Source organism: Lampris incognitus, chromosome 1, assembly GCF_029633865.1.
Source record: "Lampris incognitus isolate fLamInc1 chromosome 1, fLamInc1.hap2, whole genome shotgun sequence".
NCBI lineage: Eukaryota > Metazoa > Chordata > Actinopteri > Lampriformes > Lampridae > Lampris > Lampris incognitus.
In genome coordinates, this window is record NC_079211.1 from 32,088,093 (window position 1) to 32,111,091 (window position 22,999).

Genomic DNA, 22,999 nt, shown 5'->3' on the forward strand with positions numbered 1-22,999 from the left:
TTTCACTTTCCTCATAGCCTTAAATTGTCACCTAAAGTGTCTGAGATCATGTTACTGGGAACCATATGTCATTAGTGTACACCTTTATCACATTAGTACCTTTGTACAGAAAAGTACTTCATTGCTTTATTAGTCTTATTATCGGTATTGTTCTTGTACTTATATGAATTGTAGTAGTAGCAGTTAAATTACTGCTGTTGCTTTTCTTTCAGATAATGGGAAAGTCCCCACTTGCGCAATCTTATTTTAAAATCTATTCGTGCTTGTTCCTTAATTGTCTGCCACCGCCACCCAGGGACAGCAGCTTCCTGCACAGAGAGGAGCAATTTAGCAAACTAAAGGAAAGGTGTCATGAACACTTGCAGTACGGATGTACTTATCAGGCATGCTCTTCTCAAACATACAGGCCTCGCCACGGTGAATAAGGCCCACCTGCTCTCTGTCTCATTTCACCCAGTTGACTTTACAAGCCCTCTCCTGCTGCTTGTTGCTAAGCAACAACCACTCCTTGTTTACCTATGCGTTTTTGCATTGTGATTCTCATCAGAACAACCCCCCCCCCCCCCGCCCGACCCCTCTTGAGAAATGCTTGTTGGCTCTCCTCATTCAAAGTAGCACTCATGCAGTACAAAGGTTGGTGTGAAGCTGATAGTTGTATACTCCATCATATAAAAGCTTTTGGGGGGGGGGGGATCAATCAAATTTTTTAACCTTATTATTAAATTTGGCAAGTATTGATGAGGTACCTTCTGGATCTTAATTTGGGTTAAGAATCAACATCATGTCAAATAACAATGCTTAGACTGTCTTGTCTCTTAAACTGGTAGATCAGAGTCCTCCTCGCCTGCTCCACCAGTGAGCTCTGTGACTTCCCCATCACTAAGCTATCATAAACAATCTATTTCATAAAGCATTTTCAAATATTTACCTGTGCAGGCTGTCCCTCTCCCTCCTGGACAGACTCCAACAGCACCCCAAATTAGAGGAACTACCATTTGATTGATGCAACTGCTGATGTCTTAAACGCAGTCTTTTTTATTTTTACGTTTTGCATGTATAACGGGCTTTGGTAAAATAAAGCCTAGATATTCTATAGTGGTAAAGAGTGGTAAAGCTCACAAAAAAAACCGTATCCTTGCTTTTCCTCGTATGGCTTCCCAGGTGTAAGAAAACTATTTTCTGAAGGCCTTTGCAAACTAACCCTGAATTTCTCATGTACTTCTTTTTTTTTATATCCGTCATTGTGGTCCAACAATTCTAAAAAAAAAAAAAATCTCGAGAGCTTATTTACGAATGTGAGAAAATGCGGAAAATCAAAACTGTTCCGAAAACATTTATGATGGACGACGTTTTCGGACTTGTCGTGTAAAGCTAATGGACAAAATGTGATATGAGGTTTTGTTTTTCAGTGTGGCAAATTTCAGCACATTAAAAATGTTCACACTCGGTGTGCAGAGGCCTTAACGGGTAAACAGAAATGACAAGCTAGGTGGTAGGTGAATTCCAAAACATTTCCCATGATGGCACAGATGGTATTCAAGGCCTCATTGTTCAGTCACATAGCCTTGAAACTACTTGAGATGCAAACGGATTTTATTAGTGCCCTTCCATGACGTACATGTGTGCCTGATGCCAATAAATGTAGTAACTCGCCACTTCTGCCTTTAGGTTCAGGAATGAGATACCCATTTACTGGCATCAAGATTAGATAGAAATACCGACCAAGGAGACATAATACCCCACTAGTCTAGTACCCGATTGTGTGAAATCAAATAAGCTCTCTTGTAGAGGCTCAGAGGCTAACACTATCTGTGAGAAGTGAATTTGTATAATTTTAACCTGCACATAAGGCTGTGTGATTGACCAAAATCTCATATCAATATATAGGTCATTCATATCATAATAACGATACATATCACGATATAGCACATTTCCCGAAAATTCAGTGAATAAATAGTTTATATAAAATGACCACATGGAAAAGCCTATTTCTTATTACATTTTGAATTATATACTCGAAAAATAAAAGGTACTTTACTCATACTGGATTATTTTTCCCCTTTTATTTAAAACCTTTGTGCAAATTTTCAGTTAAGCATGTAACAAAACATAAAATATTAATGTATAAGATATAAAAAGGCAAATAGAAAACACTATTCAACTACAGTTGCGTAGGTAGTAAAAGAGGCTAGTTGTGTTTGAGCCTGTTGCGGGGACCGGCATGCGGCATATTTTGCAAAGTGCGGTTTTCTGGTCCGTGTCAGACTTTTCATACCCAAACAATGTCCATACGATAGAAGTAGCCCCTCTTTTAGGTACAAGCTCCTCGTTTTGTCCTGGCTGGTCGGAGTCCTTCTGTTCGGAATTACCCCATTCTGCTTTACATTCACTGTCCTCCATGTTTGTTTGTATCGCCTTCATGCAAATTTCCTACCTACGTCCGTGCTGTGCAAAGAGTGGAAAGGGTCATCCAAATAATGAAAAATATTGCCGTAAAGAGTCTGGTTTGCGACACAATGAAATAAATGATAGAGCTTAATATAAAAGGATAGACATTTTCTATGGTCACACGATATATATCATCATATCGCGCAGCCCTACCTGCACATTTGCCAAAGTCCACAAATGAAGTTGTTTGACAGTAATTTTAGCACCTCCAGCTGCTGAAACATCTCAGCGGCAAACACAACAAATACAATACTTTTGAGACATTGTTAGCTCGACAATACACAGTGGGTTTTGGTGGATCACTACAAAGTCAGGAGTGCATTTGAGGGTACAGTTGTGAATTGTTGCTCGACCCCAGGTTATATAATGAGATGGGTGAAGATGAGCTACGTGATTGAACCTCAGCTACAGTCTTATTCCTCACAATGTGTAGGCGTGTTGCCTTTGCACATTGCTGCATGCCTGACTATGGGTGGACACATCAGCCTGCTTGTGTCCAGACCTGTTCGGTATGCAGCTTTCTCTGGAGCAGCCGGGTCCCGATTTCCAACGTTGACTCACAGATGAAGCCCAGAGCTTTCAGGGCTCCATCTCAATCACATATGCCTGGTGCCTGGTGTGCTATCAGACTGTTTTCTACCCCCCTGTGCATTGCAGCGGAGCACTGGGCAACAAACATCTTGAAGTTTGTTCCTCATGTAATATAATCTCCCTGTGATAAACATTTGCTGCAAGGTGAATTTTTATAACCTGGATCTTGCAGCTTGGTTGTTATCAGTTGTTAAAGTCAGACCACATTTTTGGCACAGAGGCTTGTACGATGAGAAGTATCAGGAATGTCATGGCCTGGCCTTGTTTTTGTCCAGTGTTGGTTGATGGAGTGTGTGTTGTTAGTGTGTTATGCTGGTATTTTGTGGCAGGATTCTTCCTTTCAATTGCCAGTTAACCTGTGCTGTGACGTGTCAGTATTGGTATGTATGTCAACACATCTGAGATGGGTGTGTCGGTTAGGTAGTAGGAGTGGTGCCATTACACAACCAGGTATATACAGCATTGTAGAATTGTATAAAAATCACCAGTACACACAAATAGACATTTGGTTCATTCATTTACAGTTTACAGAAGATTATTTCACCACAGTAATATGATTTCTAGTCAGTTGTCAATGTTTCGTTTTTCTTCACGAGGAAACAAATGTTTTTGTGAGTTTGCATGGTGAATAAAATGGAGACTTATGCTTTTCCTCTCTGGTCATGCATAAAATTGTTCCCACCTGGCAGCCAAAACAACAGGAGAGTCAAAAAAAGAAGCATTTCAACTATGTCGGAGAGAAAGGGATCGGCAGGGCAGTCAAAGATAACTACAGAAAAAGAAACGTGCCTGGTACAAGCTTGGATGCCCTTGCCATTTGCCTGTTTTTTAAGATTGAAATAAAACATCATGATATCGTAGTTGAGACTGAAAAGAGTCACAAGACAAGTAAAGGGAGGATTAATGAACAATTCAGACAGGTTCACCTTGCAGGTTTCATGCTGTTGATGTTAGATGTAAAAGTCCATAACTTAGAAAACACTCCCAATCATCACTGAGAACAGATGGCCGACAATAGCCGTTTTACAAACCACACTTGTTACCTTTGAACTAGAATAGGTGCATGACCATACAGCCCTCCCCCTGCTATGGATGTGCGTTTTTTTTGTTGTTGTTGCTAAAAACCACTTGCTGACCTATAACACTGGTCCGTTGGCTATAGACAATTTTCAGTTGCCTTTGCAAAACCTAATTCACACATGCCCCTTAACCCCTATACTTTCCCTCAATTTTAAGGGCCGGGCTCATGTGTGAACGAGAGCCAGAGTCAATGTTCTGTAATTGAACATTACATATCCTGGACTCCCATCATCCCCAAGACTCTGACAGGTCAGTTACCATGGTGATGAGACAAGCTGACACTAAGACCAACCATACATCAAGATCAGAATCAGAATCATGTTTATTGGCCATGTAGGTTTGCACATACATGGAAATTTACTCTGGTTTCATGGCTGTCTCAGTGTTCTTAACATAGAATAACAACACTACAACACAACAATCTTCAGATATATACACAGTGATATATACATAGAACACCGTAGACTGCCATAGGCGTTAACACCACACCAGAGGGGACATGTGATTGGCCAGTCAACTGACAGGCATGAGGGTTTTGAAATGACAAAGTAATGTTCAGAGAGAGAATTGAATTGAAAAAAATGAAGAAAAGCCATCAGATTGCCGTATTAAGATGTTTTAATGGGAGCAAGTGAATCAATAACGAGGACTGTGTCTGCGGCCTGTTCATGGCAGGTATTTGTCTGAAGTGGGAGAGTGAAATGTAAACCAGTTAAAAGTAAGAGCATGTTCAAAAATGTTTGGAAAAATGGACCGAGGATAGCCTACTTCAAGACCTTTTCGAGATGGTCTTTTTTTGCTGCAATTTCCTGTCCTGTTTTCACAACTCAAATGGTTCTCTCTATCTTTGGTGTGTGGCCTGTTGCCTCATAGTAGAAATGGGCTGCTGTGAATTGTTCTGACAAATAGGCTCTATCCAGGGGCTTACATGTGGGAGTAGGGTAGTTATGACACACTCATATGAGTTAGGACATGTTTCCCTTTGATGGAACATAGATTTGGAACCCATGCCCACCTATTAAGGCATTAATAATTTATCAACTCAATTTTTTTCTTTTTTCAGTTTAATAAGATCTGAATTTATCTTTTTTTTTCTTCCTTTTTCTCCCCCATTGTACTTGGCAAATTACCCTATTTTCTGAGCCGTCCTGGTCGCTGCTCCACCCCCTCTGCCGATCCGGGGAGGACTGCAGACTACCACATGCCTCCTCTGATACATGTGGAGTCGCCAGCCGCTTCTTTTCACCAGACAGTGTAGAGTTTCGCCAGGGGGGCGTAGCGCGTGGGAAGAGCACTCTATTCCCCCCCAGTTCCCCCTCCCCCCTGAACAGGCAGCCCGACCGACCAGAGGAGGCGCTATTGCAGCGACCAGGACACATACCCACATCCGGTTTCCCACCCACAGACACGGCCAACTGTGTCTGTAGGGACGCTTGACCAAGCCAGATGTAACATGGGATTCAAACTGGCAATCCCCATGTTGGTAGGCAACGGAATAGACTGCCATGCTACCTGGATGCCCTAAAGGCTGAATTAATCTTATACGATGATCTGTTTTTGTGTGAGTAAATATAGAGGCTGAGCAGTTGTTCTTACTGAGTCAAAACATTTAATTTGAGCTGGACAATATATTGATATATTATCAAAATCAACTATGCTGGGTGAAATGCTATGTTTTTGTAATTAGCGAGTTATAACCTTAGTAACTATTTAAGCAGGTCTGTATATTGCTTTGGTCTTACATGTATTTGGTTTTGCCATGTCTTATTTCATGTTTAATTTGTTTTATGGTTTATTGAAAAGTTCCAGACCCGGCCTTCAATTTGATATATGTAAGGAGGGTGGGGCTTTCCGATGTCGAGTTGTTGGTCTTAAAGAAAATAATATATTCCTTCTCATCTAGTTCTCAGGGGTTAATTTTCTTGAGTCTAATATTGCTTTAATTTTAATCGGTCTTTTGATGACAGGTTTGTATGTTATGGTGGTTTCACTGGAAGTAGAAATTTTCCTGGTCGTCACATGGTTCGTCCATTTTGTATTGTTTATCAGTCGGAAACCTGCCGTCCACCATTTGCCTTTTATATTTTTATGGCGAGTACTACTTGTTTGTAACTATAGCGTTACAAAGCTTCGTGGTTATTCTTCAATAAGCCTAGTGATGGTCTGGCGACCTGTCCAGGGTGTCTCCCCGCCTGCAGCCCTGTGATTGCTGGGATAGGCTCCAGCATCCCCGCAACCCTGAGTAAAGATAAGCGGTTTGGATAATGGATGGATGGATGGATCAAAATCATACAAGACTAGATATCGTCTGGTATTTCAGTTATTGCCGTATCACGATATAGCTTAAAAGTTGTATTTTCCTGGTCTTAAAGGCTGCATAGCAGGAAAGTGATACAGTTTTTTTGATCTATTTAGATTGTTTAACCTGAGTGAAATGAACGATGGATACCTCTACCTGCTTGATCAACATATCCACATTATTGATGAGATTCTTTTTCAAGAAAACACCAAAAGTCATCCCCAAAGTTCACATTCAATCAATCAATCAATCAATCAATCAATCAATCAATCAATCAATCAATCAATCAAGTTGCATTATCAGTATCAAGGTAATCAGTTTAAGATATCATATTTGATTTTGGCAATATTGCCCAGCCCTACATTTAATGCTACAGGTGGACTTTTCTGCACTGCAATGCATGTTTTCTATTTACTTTAGGGAAATCGCTCTCCTTAATATTGTCAGTGTCTCTGTGGAATGCCATTCGACCCAACACCCTATTTGTATCTGTTAACACCATTTACAAATGGTGCTAAACGTGAACATTGTATTGCTGGAACCTTGTAGATTCTTAGAAATAGTGTAAAACCATTCATGGGCCCCTGCGGTGGTTGTGGGTGGGGAGGCACCAGTTCTGACAGGAATAGTATGGTTGTCCATGTTTGCATCTTTCATGTCACTTGCAGGGATGCGGTGTCTGCAAATATGGCAGATGTGGCTTTGAGAGGCTCATTTGGCTCTGTTGGAGTTTAGCATCAACAAACTGACTATTCATTACGAAATGCTTAGCTTGTAGCCTGTATCTTTAAAATAATAATAATAATAATAATAGTAATAAAAAAAAATCCATCCATCCATTAGCTGAACTGCTTATCCTGCTCTCAGGGTCACGGGGATGCTGGAGCCTATTCCAGCAGTCACCGGGCGGCAGGCGGGGAGACACCCTGGACAGGCATATATATAATATAAAATAAAAAAACTAGCATGTGCCTGGGGGAGGCTTATTAATGCAACAAATTATAGTATTATTTATGTACAAATCACCAAATGTGAAGCGTAACAGAGACAGAGTCATATGTAGGAGAGTAAAAATGATGAGGACTCACTCCATGAGTCAAAAGGAAAGAGGGGGAGTAGAAAGAACTTTCCACTCTTACACTGAGCAAGACATTTTCATCTCACTGTGGTTTAACAGACAGGAAGCTGCAGAAACCCACTGCTCAGTGATGCTTTTCCTGTCAATGCAAGATTCACAGGTCAGTTTGTGGGTGTTTGTTCTACCCTTTTCTCAACTGTATCACTTCTGTTTGGCACTATTGCTATTTCTGTTGGAGGCCCTTACTCGCAAGCTTAATATGAACTGAGGTGACAAATGGCATCTTAAAAGTCTTAAAAGACAGTCAACAGTCAATGAGGTGCTTGACGGAAACATGCTTGTTACATAATAGAAGGAATGCCTCACCGAAAGGGAACTGGAATTTGGTCTCTTGGGACCTTGCTGAACTTGTAGCAGTGAGGACATTGCAGTTACATCCAGCCCTGGTCACCCTATAATCCCATCAAAGCTAGTGTCTCATTTCCACTGAAAAATACTTATGAGAATCTAGGCCAAGATTTATTAATGGTCCAGCACAAGCAACCCTTGTCACAGGAAGGTATGGGTCTTCCTCCCAAAGGCTTAGGCTGGAGTGGAAAAGTACAAGGCTCGCGAGAGATGAGATTAAATTCCTTTCTCCCTCGGAGAGCCTGTGCTTGAGGTGACGTTTTTCTTTCTGTCTTCATTCGGCTCTGGCACGCCAGCACAGCCTCCCAGTGTAATAGACAGACGTCAATGTTGGCTTTAGAAGCAGTGTGTTCTGCTGATGGTTTTTCTGATGCCTTGCTCTCCTCCCTGCACACGGCAGCTGTGTGCGACTTGGGGATGTCTATGAACACTTTTCTACTAATTTTTGCCAATATTTGTCCACATGCATGGTATGGTCTCGAGATCACACATATGGCAGTCTCTTATCCCTCAAAAAAAAAGCTGAACTGGAGTTTAAACATGGTGAGACATGCCACATTGTGCAACACTAGGTGAGTTAAATTGGGACTATAGAGAAAATGTGCAGTACATTGACAGTTTTTATGTCGTGCAGACTTTGTTTTATAGCCTACTTTGGCAGTGGTGAAAACCACATCTTTGTGTGTTCTTGTTTTGTGTTGAAGCAACTCCTTAATTGCTTTCCTCTACCACTGTTGAATTAGCAAACACCACTGAGGACTATGACCTTTTCTGCCTTGTATAATTCATAGTCAACATTTTGCTTGCAGATTAAGTGGAACAGTACTAATGCTTGGTATTGTTTCAAATTAAGTGGCAAGCGGAAGTGGAGTTAAGTGGAAATTCTATGATTTTGCTTGCTAGGGTCGAACAGAGATTTATTGTCTCATTCTGCTTAAAGGGGAACATGCTGGTTGGTTATGACAGTAAGATATTAGTGTTGATACTACAGGTGTTTCTGAAGAAACTTTTCTAACACTTTCCGTCATCATATTCAGAGAGCTTTTGTCTAGAATAACTTTTCTCCCCTGTGGTTGTTTTACTTACATATTGTTGTTCTTTTAAAACACCAGTAGTGCCAAAATATGCCCAAATGGGAACTGTGGTCCAGAAATGATGACCAGGATCCTCTTGATATCCATGTGGACTATCATTGGGCTCCAGAATTTAACTCACGCCTCATATCACTGAGTCATTTCCTTTACAGGAACCCAGAGGATCCTGCAAAAACAGCACATTTGTGCTGACACCAGTGACCACATAAAAGAGTTGTTGACCTGGGCCTTTTCTGCCAACTTGCAGGTTGGTGTTTGACTCCTAGCCCTGTTCAGTTGAGTTGAGGATAACATTTGCATTAATCATTTCAGGCTGAAGTTTTTTTTTTTTGTAAGTACTGAGGCCTCAATTACCTAAGTGTGTATCCTTCAGGCCTATGAGATGAGTGGGAAATTCTATAGGAGTATCAGTTTTTCTAACCTTTGCTGGTATTTAGTGTGGTAGGGACTCTTGATTTATGCCCTCTGCAATTCATACAAGTCCCGTCTTCCCCATTTGTCTCTGTGTCGGGGGAAAACCATGCATGTTCAGAAATGCCAGGAATGCCACCCACTCTCCCTGCCCGTCAGGAAAGACCTCCACAGTGCCCCCTCTGTGCTTTTTTGTCTTTTTTCCCCCCCGAAGTATTCATCAGGTCAGTGCTATTCTGAGATTTTCCTTCGTCCAAAATCTCTCTCCATGAAATGCTGACAGTACTGGGGCCGTGATCTCACTCATTTAAGGACACAGTGAATTAGTGCTAGACCAAGTAACACCCATCCTTGAGTGCTGCAATAGCTATGTCACAGCCACAGTAGCACACTGTTGAACAATTACGTGAGCCAATGAGGATCTGCATTTCTGTAACCTGAGCTGAAAATGGCAGATAAGTAGAGTTTGCCCTGGTCCTTTGCTCGTATCCTACAATGTTTGCGCTCACCGCATGTAGGGTGACTCATTGCGTAGTCATTCAATTGTCTTAAATTACCTCCTTTCATGGTCAACAATGAGCTCAGCTGAGGAGACTAAAGCGGGGGAAGTAGGGCCTTCTGGGAATGCTGCATTTGTTCATGAATTCTGACTCTAATTGGTTGTTATTGCGACTGGCCGTCATCATGTTGTAGGGGCGGAGTAGGGCCATGTTTGTTTCATACTCTGTCTACTATAGCCAGGCATGATTGCCAGAGGTAGGAGGAGGGAGAGAAAGAGTCACATCACCCTCATCATGTGACATGAGCCATGGCGGAGCAGTAATGGCTGGTAACCAGAGTAAAATACCCAAGTCTGTTCAACAAGGCCCCACCCAGACAGTTGCAGGCAGTCTTTTCATTCTGTGGAGTATTATGCATTGACAAGCTCACCATCAGAGACCCACCCTTGCAGTCTTTCTCAACCCTGCCCTCTTTTCCTCCTCCTCCTCCTCTTGACTCTTAGGCTGACCGAGCCAAGTGTAGTCACAGCCCAAGCGTCTGTGCTGTTACAAAGTAGCTGTTGTCATTTGCTTTAGGATAATGTTCAGGCTAGTACTGGCTAATGGCTAAGATGCTGTTGTTGTATCTATCTCTGCTATTAGCACTGTGCCAACTGGGCCAGTCAGATCAATGAAGCACTGACAGAAGGGATGTATTTACACACACACACACACACACACACACACACACACACACACACACACACACACACACACACACACACACACACACACACACACACACACACACACACACACACACACACACACACACACACAAGTCCATGCACACCAGTACTGTCACTGATGGCCACTGATGGATTCCAGTATGAAAACAACATAAAAAGTTGACCACACGACACACATGTGCCAAACATAAATATACATACAGATATACATACATCTATTGTATCAGTCAGAGTGAGAAAGTTAGAGAGAGAGCGAGAGAGAGAAAGAACAGCTTGAGAGTCCATGTAGTTCTATTTTGATTCAGATTGATTAGATAACAGCCCGTTTCCTGTCATCCGGTAAACCAGAAAAGATTAGATACAGTGATTTGCTCATCATTTACCCACAGCCCTGCCTATGAGCTCACAAGCGTATATCGGCTCTCTAACAGCTTTGGGTCAATGAAGCTAACTGAGATTCTTGAGAGCATGGCAACTGAAATACGAAAAGGGAGCTCAGATGCTTTGGGGTGTGGTGATCCAGAGGGGTTTATTGGGGGTTATTTGTCCCCTAATGTCCAGACGGAGGCAGCATGGCTGGCAGAGCCATTTAGAGCCCTCCCACATGATCCAGACCTTTGGATGTTTACTTCATCCCATATGGGGTCTTTTGGTCCTGCTTCACAGAGAGTTGATGAAGTGGGTCTTCTGTGTGTGTGTGTGTGTGTGTGTGTGTGTGTGTGTGTGTGTGTGTGTGTGTGTGTGTGTATGTGCATGCGTGCGTGTGCATATGCATGTGTGTGTGTGTGTGTGTGTGGTCTGTGCAACTCTGCTTGTGGAGAGTCACTTAACAAGCAGAGGAGACATGTGGTCTGAATATCTTCTCCCATTGCAACTCTCTGCATAGCCCCCTCTCAGCTTGGGTATGGGCGGTCTCACTCATCTGAGAAATATGCCAGGGCAGGGAGGCGCTGAAGTGCTCCAGATGGCAGTGTCCAGCTGTGGCAGAGGTGAGCGAGGACGCTATCAAGGAAGGGAGGAAAGAGTAGAGAAGGCAGTAACGGGGGGGGGGGGTTGCAGGGGGGGTATATAGGGTCAGTTGGAACGAAAGACAAGCCCTCAGCTCTTTTCTCTTTTGTGCCTCCTATATTTTTTGTCCCTGAGTGATGCTCTCCAGGCCCAGACCACACGTTACTGTTTTCTTTCAATCAGAAGATTCAGTGAGCCCTGTGTGCCCCCAGTGCCACAGTCCACCCCCGCTCTCTGTCTGTCTGTCTCTGTCTCTGTCTCTGTCTGTCTCTGTCTCTTTCTCTTTCTCTGTCTCTCTCCCTTGCACACACACACACACACATACATATGTTTGTACTTGTATTTTTGTGAGGACCCCTCATTGCCTGCTTTCGTTCCCTAGCCGTTAACCCTAACCTTAACTATCAGAACTACAACTCTAACCCTAACCCTAACCTTAACCTTAACCTAATCCTAATTCTAACCTTAACCCTAAAACCCAAGTCCTAACCCTAAAACAGACCTTTAAAGAAGTGAGGACTGGCCAAAATGTCCTCAGTCTGATGGTTAAAAACTCAAATTGGTCCTCACAAAGATGGAAGTACAAGTACACACACACACACACACACACACACACACACACACACACACACAAGTACAAGTACACACACACACACACACACACACACACACACACACACACACACACGCACACGTGCGCCTGTCTTGGGAGAGCAATCCCTCCTCTGTAACTCTCCCTGAGGATTCTTCCTATTTTTTTTTCCTAGTTGAAGTTTTTTTTAGGGAGTTGTTCTTTAGAGAGTTGTTCCTGCGAGGGTCTAAGGACAGGATGTTGTATTGCTCTAAAAGCCCCTTGAGGCAAATTTGTAATTTGTGATATTGGGCTATACAAATAAAATTGACTTGATTTGACTTCACACACACACACACACACACACACACACACACACACACACACACACACACACACACACACACACACACACACACACACACACACACACACACACACACACACACACAAGACACAGACAGACACATACTCTCCTCCTCTTCCACCTTCTCATCTGTGACGCCCCCTCTGAAACACAATTGGGTCTGGAATGCAACTTCGTCAGTCACACAGGCATATTAAAGCAAATACGCCCCACCCTGCAGCAGTGGGGAAAAGGGAGGGGGTCTGATAAACATTGCCATCTCTTCCCTTATTTATTGCTGCCAATTCTCTGGTATATTGAGAGAAAAGGATGTGGTGTGGTGTGGTGTGTGTGTGTGTGCATGTGCCATTCAGCCCTTCCTGCTACCTACCTTTTGGTATGCTTTAGCTGTGACATCCCTTGACACACACAAGCATTCACACACACACAAACATGCATACACACACACACACACACACACTCACATTCACATTCACAAATATGCACACACTAACACACAGTACAACACACACATGCACATGAATGCATGACCTTCAGCTTCTCTTCTCTTTCCCGCCCCCTGCCATCACAGTATTTCCCTGAGGGCTTGCACAGAGGGGTAAGGGGAGCACCGTCCCACATCCACCATCCCATGTGTGCGCTGTATCTATACGTTTGTGTGGGGGTCTTTGAGACCCCCCTACCCATCTCAGCACCCACTCATGTGATCATTAAAACAGTGTCAATGGTTTGTACGTCTTGGGCCTTATGATTTATGATCAGACGACTGAACAGGGCTAATATCTGGGGGATGTTTTGTGTGTGTGTGTGTGTGTGTGTGTGTGTGTGTGTGTGTGTGTGTGTGTGTGTGTGTGTGTTGATGTTTGGTGAGATTTCCTACACCCAGGGCCCATAGTCAAGGAGTGAGAGGGGCTAAAGCTACTGAGATAAATCAGTTTCAGCCATTCATTTGTTTCTTTATTGTGTTTGGAAACCCAAGAAATCTGCATGGACAAGGATATTGACCTGGATGAGTCACATTACACACATGACATAATATACCTCTATGAAGAGGAATAGCTTACTTAAGTAGGCAGAGGAAGTAAAGGTATTTAATATTTATATACAGTGTGTCAATGTAGAATGTATTAAGCTCACAATAATTGAACCCCCCCCCCAAAACAACAACATTGGGTCTCAATGACAGCCCACAGTAGTCAGACAAGATAATACTGACTGCCTTTGTAAAAATAAAACAAAAAAGCAAACAAAAAACAACAACAACAAAAATGGTGCCAGAATCAAACCATTAGGTGTTTTGGGACACTCTTTACCATATGCTATGCTAACCTTTTTATAGAGGTCAGTTTAGATTTTTGTTTTACTTTTGGTTTGTCTTGAACATTTTGCATCATATCCATTCATTCTTTATCTCCTCCACCAAGTAGTTTAAGATGTCAGAGGGGCTTTTAGGTATGAATACTTCCGCAAATGTCTCTGATATTTCAATGTCACGGCTGTGATATTTGGTATTCAGATTGGTATTTAAAATGAGGCATCAATACAAAGAAATAAAACATCTGTGGCGCTCACAGAAATGGAGTCACACAGAAGCTGAGAACACATGCTGGAGATTATTTTTGGAGAGTACGAGGGAATTTTTTCCATGGTCTTGACTCTTGTGTTTGAATGCTAGTGCATGGGCTTGTCAGGCAGACAGGGAGATGGTTTAGACACTTTGAGCCAAGAATGAGCCAGCGATCTGACTTCTCCAGTGGAACCAGTGGCATTCTCAGAATCAGAGCTAGATAGCTCCCGAATAACTCTGATAACTCTGCACAGCCTCCAGCCACATAACTTCTTAGATAATTTGAATTCTGATCCCCTCCACACACACACACCTACACATGCACTCTATTTGCATTAAGTTGGCCTCAAAAACAAAATTGCAAGCCCTTTCTGCAAAGAATCTCTCTCTCTTTGTCTGTCTGTCTGTCTCTCTTTGTCTGTCTGTCTGTCTCTCTCTCTCGCTCTCTCTTTCCCCTCTCTCTTCCCACCCTCCCACCACAACAGACATCCTCCCTCTGTTCTCATAGTGAAACTGATCCAATTTGTCCTCTCTCCACCAGGTGTAGATGTTCCAGGTGCAGCGGGACCCAGGCTCCGTGTCAGAGAGGGTCGGCGAGGCTGCTTCCACCTGGGCCACAGCACTCCTCTGAAACGCAGCTCGGCGTGGCCTCTTTCTGAGCCACCCTGCACCACAAACCCAGTACAGACAACAGAGCTGAGTCAGATCGGCAGACATTCATAAAGGGAAGCCGTTTTGTGTGGTTGAACTGAGCTACTACCTCTTTCGGTGGCTTGGTCTTGTGCAGAGAAGGAGGTGGACTAAGAGACCGGAGTTATCTTAGTCTGCTCTTCGACCTCTGACCTCTGCCGCCATGACGACTGCAGTACAGCCCAGCGAGCTGGTGTTTGAATTTGCCAGCAATGGGATGGACGAAATCAACCAGGTACCTATAACAGTAAAGAAATACTGACTATTCAGTTCTAACTAATTTTGTTATATGTTTTCTTCTGTTTTTTTACATCACTGGATTTGTAGTTTACACTCTACTGTAAGCAAAGGGCTCATTTAATGAAAAAGACCTTTGGACCAGTTCAGTACCACTCATCTTTCTCAAACACCCATTTCTCAACGACATCCTGTTGATTAATGTAGACTTTTCAAAGCAAGGGAAACAAACTTGTGTAAACAGCGTGGATAGTGGGACAGAATTAGTTTCGGGTCAGAGCAGTTGATGTTTAATTCTGAAGATGCAGTAGTTTGGAAGGTGTGGTTACAAAGGCATGGGTATGGGGGGTTTGAAGCAGACAGGAGATTTGGGAACTGGAGTGCAGTCTGACAGCGGAGTAAAGATGGAAAAAATGAGACCAGACCTTGAGTTAATACTATGTTGCTGTGTGTGGGAGGAGAGGGTGGGGCCTGGACATGAAATATGTTCATGACACAAAGGTTACTGTGTGTATGTGCATGAGTGCCGGTGTCTGTCTGGGCCTCATTGCCCAGCCAGGTGAGCTGTTATCTCAACCCCACATCCTTGTCTGAGTCCAGTGGAGCAGGTTCGAGTGTGAGAGTAAATGTGTGAGTGCATTTAGGCGTATCTGTGTGTGTGTGTGTGTGTGTGTGTGTGTGTGTGTGTGTGTGTGTGTGTGTGTGTGTGTGTGTGTGTGTGTGTGTGTGTGTGTGTGTGTGTGTGTGTGTGTGTGTGTATCTAGAGTGACGAGTTGTCACTGGATCCCTGAATAGCACCGGTTCAGGCCTAACTTGAAAGACCAGTTGCCAAGCTGTTTGGAGGTGATGGGATAATTCTACCAAGGGGACCGGCATTGTTCCAGGACAGCAATATTGTTCCTCTTGCCACCTACGCAGGCAATTATCATTATGCTGTTATTTACCAAGTCCTCGAAATGCCCAGTAATATCTTGGGAATGACATTTGAGTGTGTTGCTGACCTTGTCAGATTCAGCGTTTTGTTTTGCTCAGTTGTGGTAAAAATCTGTTTTGGACATGATGAATCCATTGAAGCATGGGGGAACCTTTGCTAGCCTTAACCCAACCTTAGCTTAACGCGACTTGGCATACTATCAAACCATGACTGCATAATAATGTTTGTGCTGGAACTATGAGGAGCTACAACATTGAACGATAGTTTAAACCTGACTAAACAATGGAGGGAAGACCTGGAAAGAGGCATACATGCCCTTTTTGTTAGAAATTAAAGAAAAAAAAAGTCATTATTTCCTTATTTTGAATGTATTAAGTGGAGATGAGTAACTTTTCCTTTCTCGCACTGGGGAAAAATGCATTTGACATATTCCTTTCATAGCTGTGTTTAGAGGTCCTCTTATGCCGTAGGCCACCGCACTTCCCTCAAAAATACAATTAGGAGGATATTAAGAGTGTATTGATGGCTTTATTCAAATGGGTAGCCGGGCTGGTAAAGCAGAAATGAGTGGGGGTGTAGGGGAACTGCTTAGATGGTGTCCCTTTCATTGCTGGAACAGGGAAGTCAAAAATGCAAATGGGGCCTGATTCTTATCTCCCCTGTTTCTCTACCAAACAGTATTCGAGACAACAAACAGGAAGATGCATTCACACCCATAGTAAACAGATATCCAGTTGTACAAAAACCCAAAGCTACAGTCCTGAATATCATTGTTTTGTGTAATTTTGCGAACACATATGGACGCTGTGGAAACTGCAGGGGTGTTTGAGCCATTCAGATCACAGAGATCCAGTGCTGCTACATCCTGCACAAAAACAGGGCTGAACCGGGGTATTAGTTATTGATGTTGTAACATCTGTTGACAAAGGTCTTTTAAGAACTTGTTCTGCAATATCTACCTTTTCGCCACGCCATTTTTGCTTCCTCCTGAAACCTATCTTCTTTTTCTGTATTTAGCTGTCATGTTGAAGACTGAAACCAATAGACACCTTAACATGTTATTTGCATGAAAGTCCTACCTGTCAAGAATCATCAGAACGAGCAACTAGTGAAGCATTGATCATTTGGATATTAGTGCGTTAACTATTGTCTTAAATGCAAATAGAACTTATCAAAGGTGACATTTTTTTGTATGTAAATCTTCAGGATTGTTGCATAAACAATGCAAATAATCGCATTTTGTTGCATAGCATAGGTTTTACACAGCAAAATGTCTAATATGTTGCATTGTATTGTTCTTCAAAACATCCTAAGTCAAGTTTTTTCGTTGTCAGAGTTGTTGCCTTACACATTGCAGCCTTCCTTTAGCTGGTCAAAACGTCACCTAGTTTATACAATAACGCGAGACCAGTTTGTTCACAGCAAAAACAGAGTCTTGTTACAAAAAAACAACTGCGGAGACAAAACTTCAGACGTCTTCTGCTCTGTCAGCAGACTCTGTGGGATGCAGTCTGTGTGTATGTGTGTGGTTGAGAAGAAAGGGGAGGGGGAGAAGAGAGGAGAGGAGCATGCAGACCTAGGGAATTAAACAGACTGAAATGATAGTCCAAATGCCTTGATGCACACACACACACACACACACACACACACACACACACACACACACACACACACACACACACACACACACACACACAAGGACAACGGGCATCAATAATCCCAGACATGGGGAGATATGGTGCCCTTTCAGAGCTATCTAATAACATGTCTGCAACAGGCTCTGATAATCGAGAAACATACTGTGGATGTCAATGAGATGTTGATAGTTTCCACGGTCAAAGCAAAAGCCACAATTTTCATGTGCCCCGAGAGGCCTCATGTTTTCTCTCAGCAGCGTTTGCTGATACCACAGAAATACTTTTGTGTTGATCTTCCATGATTTGGTACTCATCCCATTTAACTATCTAGCTTAAAACTCAGAAATTCAGTATCAAGGTAGGATGTAAATATAAATCATACTTTTATTAAACTCCTACTTGGTTAACACCGTTTAGCGTTGCTCAGGAGATGTAACCATCTCACACAGTGTAGAAATAATGGGCCAAGCTCTGTCTGTCTGTTAATTAATTTCCCAGTTAAAGTGTAACAAACTGTGAGTGTAGCCTTGGACTTTATTGGCGCTTCCTCCCACCCCCACGGCTCAAGGCCCAGACACCTGGAATGCTCCAGGGGGTTCAAACCAACAATGGAGACTTGTGTGAAGAGACAGATAAGCCTTTATCCAAAATAATCATCCTTCTAGGCTTACAATATTTTTCTGTAGCCCTTTTTCCTAGTAAGACATCCTCTTGTAAGACCATCAGTTGCCTTGCTAACAATGTATTCTATATTTTTTTATGTTTTGCATAGAAAAGTGGCTATTTTACCCCTTATTTGGGGAGGATTGCCTGCTTTGTATCATAGCTGTTGCAGTATTCTTACAGTAGCAGTGTGCTCTGCTGTGGAACTGCAGCAGCTTTTTTGTCATCACATAGTATATACATTTTATATGTTTAGCTTTGATATAGTCATGAAACACATCCAAGCAGCATAAACCCTGCAGGAAAGGAGCAGCGTCATCTGCTGGTTCGTACCATTTCTGCAGTAACAGGAAACCTTTGAAGCGTAGTCTGCTGCCATCTCTTGGTAATCCATTGGTTTAGTAGTTTTTGCTAATGCCCTTCTGCATAGAAACCCATATCCATTCCACTGTGTGAATAAATGGCATCAAAATGCTAGTTCTGAATCTTTTCTTTTTGTCATATGCAGAGGGGAAACAGATGGAAGATAGACCTTTTCATGTCTTTTACCAACTGTTTTTTTAGTTCGTTCCACTTGCATGCTTATTTTGTGTTGCCATACTTTTCGAATGTTAGAAAACGGATGAATGGAAAATGGTTCGATAAACTTGCTGGAGCCAGGAAAATAAAACGTCCTGGTAGATGAGGAAGAATTTGTTTGCTGCAGAAGCGTCCTGAGACTCACTTATTCAAAGAACTAAGCTTGATTCTGTAGGCTATTTGTACTGAATCTGTAATATCTACTCAATGGGCACTCCACACTGTCTGTGCTGGAGGATCTGTCAGGTATGCTGTGTTCTTCAATAGCTCTCATGTTGTTCCCAATCGGTTTGGCCCAAGCTATGGTAATTTCCTCCATTGCCCTGCTCCTTCCTGTATGAGGCAATTCCATGCTTGAAATGAGAAGGCCAGGCTGGAAGTGCCAGAGCAAGATGGGGGCATGATAAGAAGGGGGGGGGGTGTCGATGTCGTGGTAGGGGGGCGTTGCTCATCTGAATTTTTTGATTATCTGTTAACATTCATTTGGGTTTATATAATCTCTTAGCATAGGATTAGCCTCTCAGGAGAAGCAGGGCCCTAATCAAACAGCTGATTCCTGCCTCCTCAAGTCGGTCTCAGTGGACCGTGCTGAAATGAGATCTCCTTCGACAAGAGTGGGTATGAATATACAATAGCTTACAGGAAAATGAAAAGAAGAGGGACCGTTCAAATCAGTTTATAATACGGAACTAGAGAGTCTGATTGTGGTATTTTTTTATGTTTCTGGTATTGTCTGGCAAACGTTTTGTTTTTTCTTTTGAAAATTGAGATATACTTATTTATGTATTTCTGGACAGTTACACACACACACACACACACACACACACACACACACACACACACACACACACACACACACACACACACACACATTTGTTGTCCTATATATGCGAGGACCCTCATTGGCTAAACTCATTCCCTAGCCCTTAACCCTAACCTTAGCCATCAGAAATACATGGCTTTTCTTAACCCTAAACCCAAAATAGACCCCTGAAGAACAGAAGACTAGCCAAAATGCCACCGCTTTGCAAAAACGCTCTCCCTCTTATGATTCCAAAGTTAAATTAGTCCTCACAAATATAGCTGAACACACACACACACACACACACACACACACACACACACACACACACACACACACACACACACACACACACACACACACACACACAGAGTTTACCTGTGTTCCAATATCTAATACCTTTCTCCGGTTCGGCGTCTTTTGTGGGTGCCCCTCTCTGTTCAGCTGGATGACCCGTCAGTGTTCCCAGCAGTCATCGTGGAGCAGGTGCCCGCAGCTGACCTGATGCAGGTCTATTCAGGTCTGGAGTCTGACGAGGTGGCTAATGGCATCATGGTGGACACCAGCCTTCATGTGGTGGAGGAGCCCATCCTTGTGGGGGATGTGGACCTTTCAGGTGAGGAAGGAGAGAAAATGGGAGGCTACAGTTAATCACAGCATTGTTTTCTTAATTGTTGATAAAGGCGAACGGCATGTGTTCAGTAATGTACAAACAGTACGTTTAATATTAATGGGCAGGGCATCTGGGTAGTGTAGTGGTTTATTCCATTGCCTACCAACACGGGGATCACTGGTTCGAATCCCCATGTTACCTCCGGCTTGGTCGGGCGTCCCTACAGACACAATTGGCTGTGTCTGCGGGTGGGAAGCCGGATGTGGATATGTGTCCTGGTCACTGCAGTAGCACTTCCTCTGGTCGGTCGGGGCACCTGTTCAGAGGGGGAGGGGGAACTGGGGGGAATAGTGTGATCCTCCCCCGTGCTACATTCCCCTGGTGAAACGCCTCACTGTCAGGTGAAAAGCGGCTGGCGACTCCACATGTATTGGAGGAGGCATGTGGTAGTCTGCAGGCCTCCCCGGATTGGCAGAAGGGGTGGAGCAGCGACCGGGATGGCTCGGAAGAGTGGGGTAATTGGCCGGATACAATTGGGAAGAAAAAGGGAAAAAAAATTAATGGGCAGCACACTTAACTCAGAACAGATACACACAGGCAGGACTTTGCAGGAAAGGCATGCCAGTAGCGCTCACATTTTGTCACAGGTCAGCTATGGACCAAATGTCAACATCTTCACTTTTGTGTTGTGGCTTTGTCTACCTTTCCTGTTAGTCTGCCTTGACTTTTATATAAGGGTTTGTCACCACTGTCAACAGATTTGTGAGACGGCAAACTTGTAATGTTAACGGGCATAAAGAAAATCCAGTAGCAGTGCTAGCCAGTTAGTTGCAGCCAACAAATGCTGAACTAGGCAATGTATATCTATTCATGAATAGGATGATTTTTTTTTTCTCAAGCCTCCACAACACAGCCTGTATAATTGTCACCACATGGATCTAATCTGCCTAATAGAAACACCAGTCTCTGGCACAGAGGATAGCATGGAGACCAATGAGGCTGCAGCAGCTCTTCTTAATATGGAGTCACCAAACAACATTTTGGATGAGAAACGCATGAGTAAGTCTCTTTTTTTTACTGTTTGTTCATCAGAGGCAATGAGGAATACAGCAGTTTTGGTCTTACTTTGTTGTTGAGGTATTGCAACAGTTACGTTATGAGAGACATTCATCGAAGACATTCACAGGTTTGGTTACATGTTTTTTTTTTTTTAAATTTCAGTTCACGCCTATGGCACTCTGCTTGAGTCAGACCTGAGTTACATCCCACTGAGACCTGACCAGATAGACAACAGTTGCCTCGAGGTGTCCCTGGATGAGGACACCTCATCCATGGATGAGATTCCCCAAAAGAGTCCCTCCAAGCCCCAGAAAAAAAACAAAGGTGATTCAACCATTTTTTTTTCACCTATGGGTGGCATTGTTAGAACACAACAATTTTATCTTCTGTACCAGTGGAATTATGTTTTCTGTGGTTAACAGCGATGCAGGTAATTGGGTGTTTTGAAGGTGACCCTTGACCCCAAAATGCCCTGTGCTTCATTTCCTGTCACAGTGCGCAAGCCACGGGCAGTGCGTCCCTGCTCTCCAATCACCACTCCGAACCTGCCACTCAGGAAGAAGAGCAAAGAGGGCAAAGGTGAGCCTTACTAACTAGTGTGCTTCTCTGAGACAACGAAAAGCGAGGTCTTTCCTCCCCCCTGTGCACCCTCTATGTTTCCTCTCGTGGGGGCATGCAAACAGCAAGCCCTTAACCCCTACAGTCCAACAGGAGTGCATTCCGGGTAAGTTAATTGATGAGGTTCTCTCAGAGTGCTGCGTTTCACAGGGAAATAGAAGTGATTATGCGCCGGAAGGCACATTGATGCACTACCGATCTAACCACAGTGGTTCTTCTGGATGTGACCCGTCTTTGTGCCATAGAGAACAAGACACAGTGGGGTGGGGGCAGGGGACTGGCGACAGGCGGTTCAACTGCACACATATACATCACCCTGTCATGATGTCTGGGACATGAGTGGCTGCTGGAAGGGTTGCTGTTTTTAACCACTTCTGACCAAAGCGTCTAGCAAACAAGAATAATCTGCTGCCAAGCCCCATGTAATAAATTTGCTGCCCAAGTGCACACACTCTCAAATGTGTACATACACACACACACACACACACACACACACACACACACACACACACACACACACACACACACACACACACACACACACACACACACACACAATCAAAAACAGACACACAAGGAAAACTGATTTATTTAGGTTATAAGAATAAGAACAGTGCCAGGTATAATTGCATTGTTGACATGTTGCGTTTATTAATTAACGGTCTGAAATGCTAGATAAATTATAGAGGTTCATAGCGGCACCCTGAGGCTTCGCAGTAGAATTCTAATAGGCTTGCATATATAAAATGTGATTTGATCTATTCTCCCCTAAATTGTAGGCAACACCATCTACCTGTGGGAATTCCTCCTGGCTTTACTGCAGGATAAAAACACATGTCCCAAATATATCAAGTGGACTCAACGGGAGAAAGGTATCTTTAAACTGGTGGACTCCAAGGCTGTGTCCAAGCTTTGGGGCAAACACAAGAACAAGCCTGACATGAACTACGAGACCATGGGAAGAGCTCTCAGGTAACAGGCTCATGTCTAGAGGCTCTCCCTTCCAACAAGCGAAAG

At 43.3% G+C, this 22,999-nt stretch overlaps 1 protein-coding gene across 3 annotated transcripts in view; it reads left to right on the top strand.

The window, feature by feature from the left end:
• The window catches only part of elf1 (E74-like ETS transcription factor 1), a 58,423-nt gene that overhangs the window by 26,934 nt on the left and 8,490 nt on the right, over positions 1 to 22,999 (top strand). For all 3 annotated transcript variants that reach the window (XM_056278168.1, XM_056278246.1, XM_056278319.1), the window contains 6 exons: positions 14,692 to 15,075; positions 20,137 to 20,308; positions 21,260 to 21,364; positions 21,527 to 21,688; positions 21,860 to 21,943; positions 22,762 to 22,954. In XM_056278168.1, coding sequence (XP_056134143.1) covers positions 15,004 to 15,075; positions 20,137 to 20,308; positions 21,260 to 21,364; positions 21,527 to 21,688; positions 21,860 to 21,943; positions 22,762 to 22,954 — 788 coding nt within the window. In that variant the 5' untranslated portion in view covers positions 14,692 to 15,003. The remainder of the gene's footprint in view (positions 1 to 14,691; positions 15,076 to 20,136; positions 20,309 to 21,259; positions 21,365 to 21,526; positions 21,689 to 21,859; positions 21,944 to 22,761; positions 22,955 to 22,999) is intronic.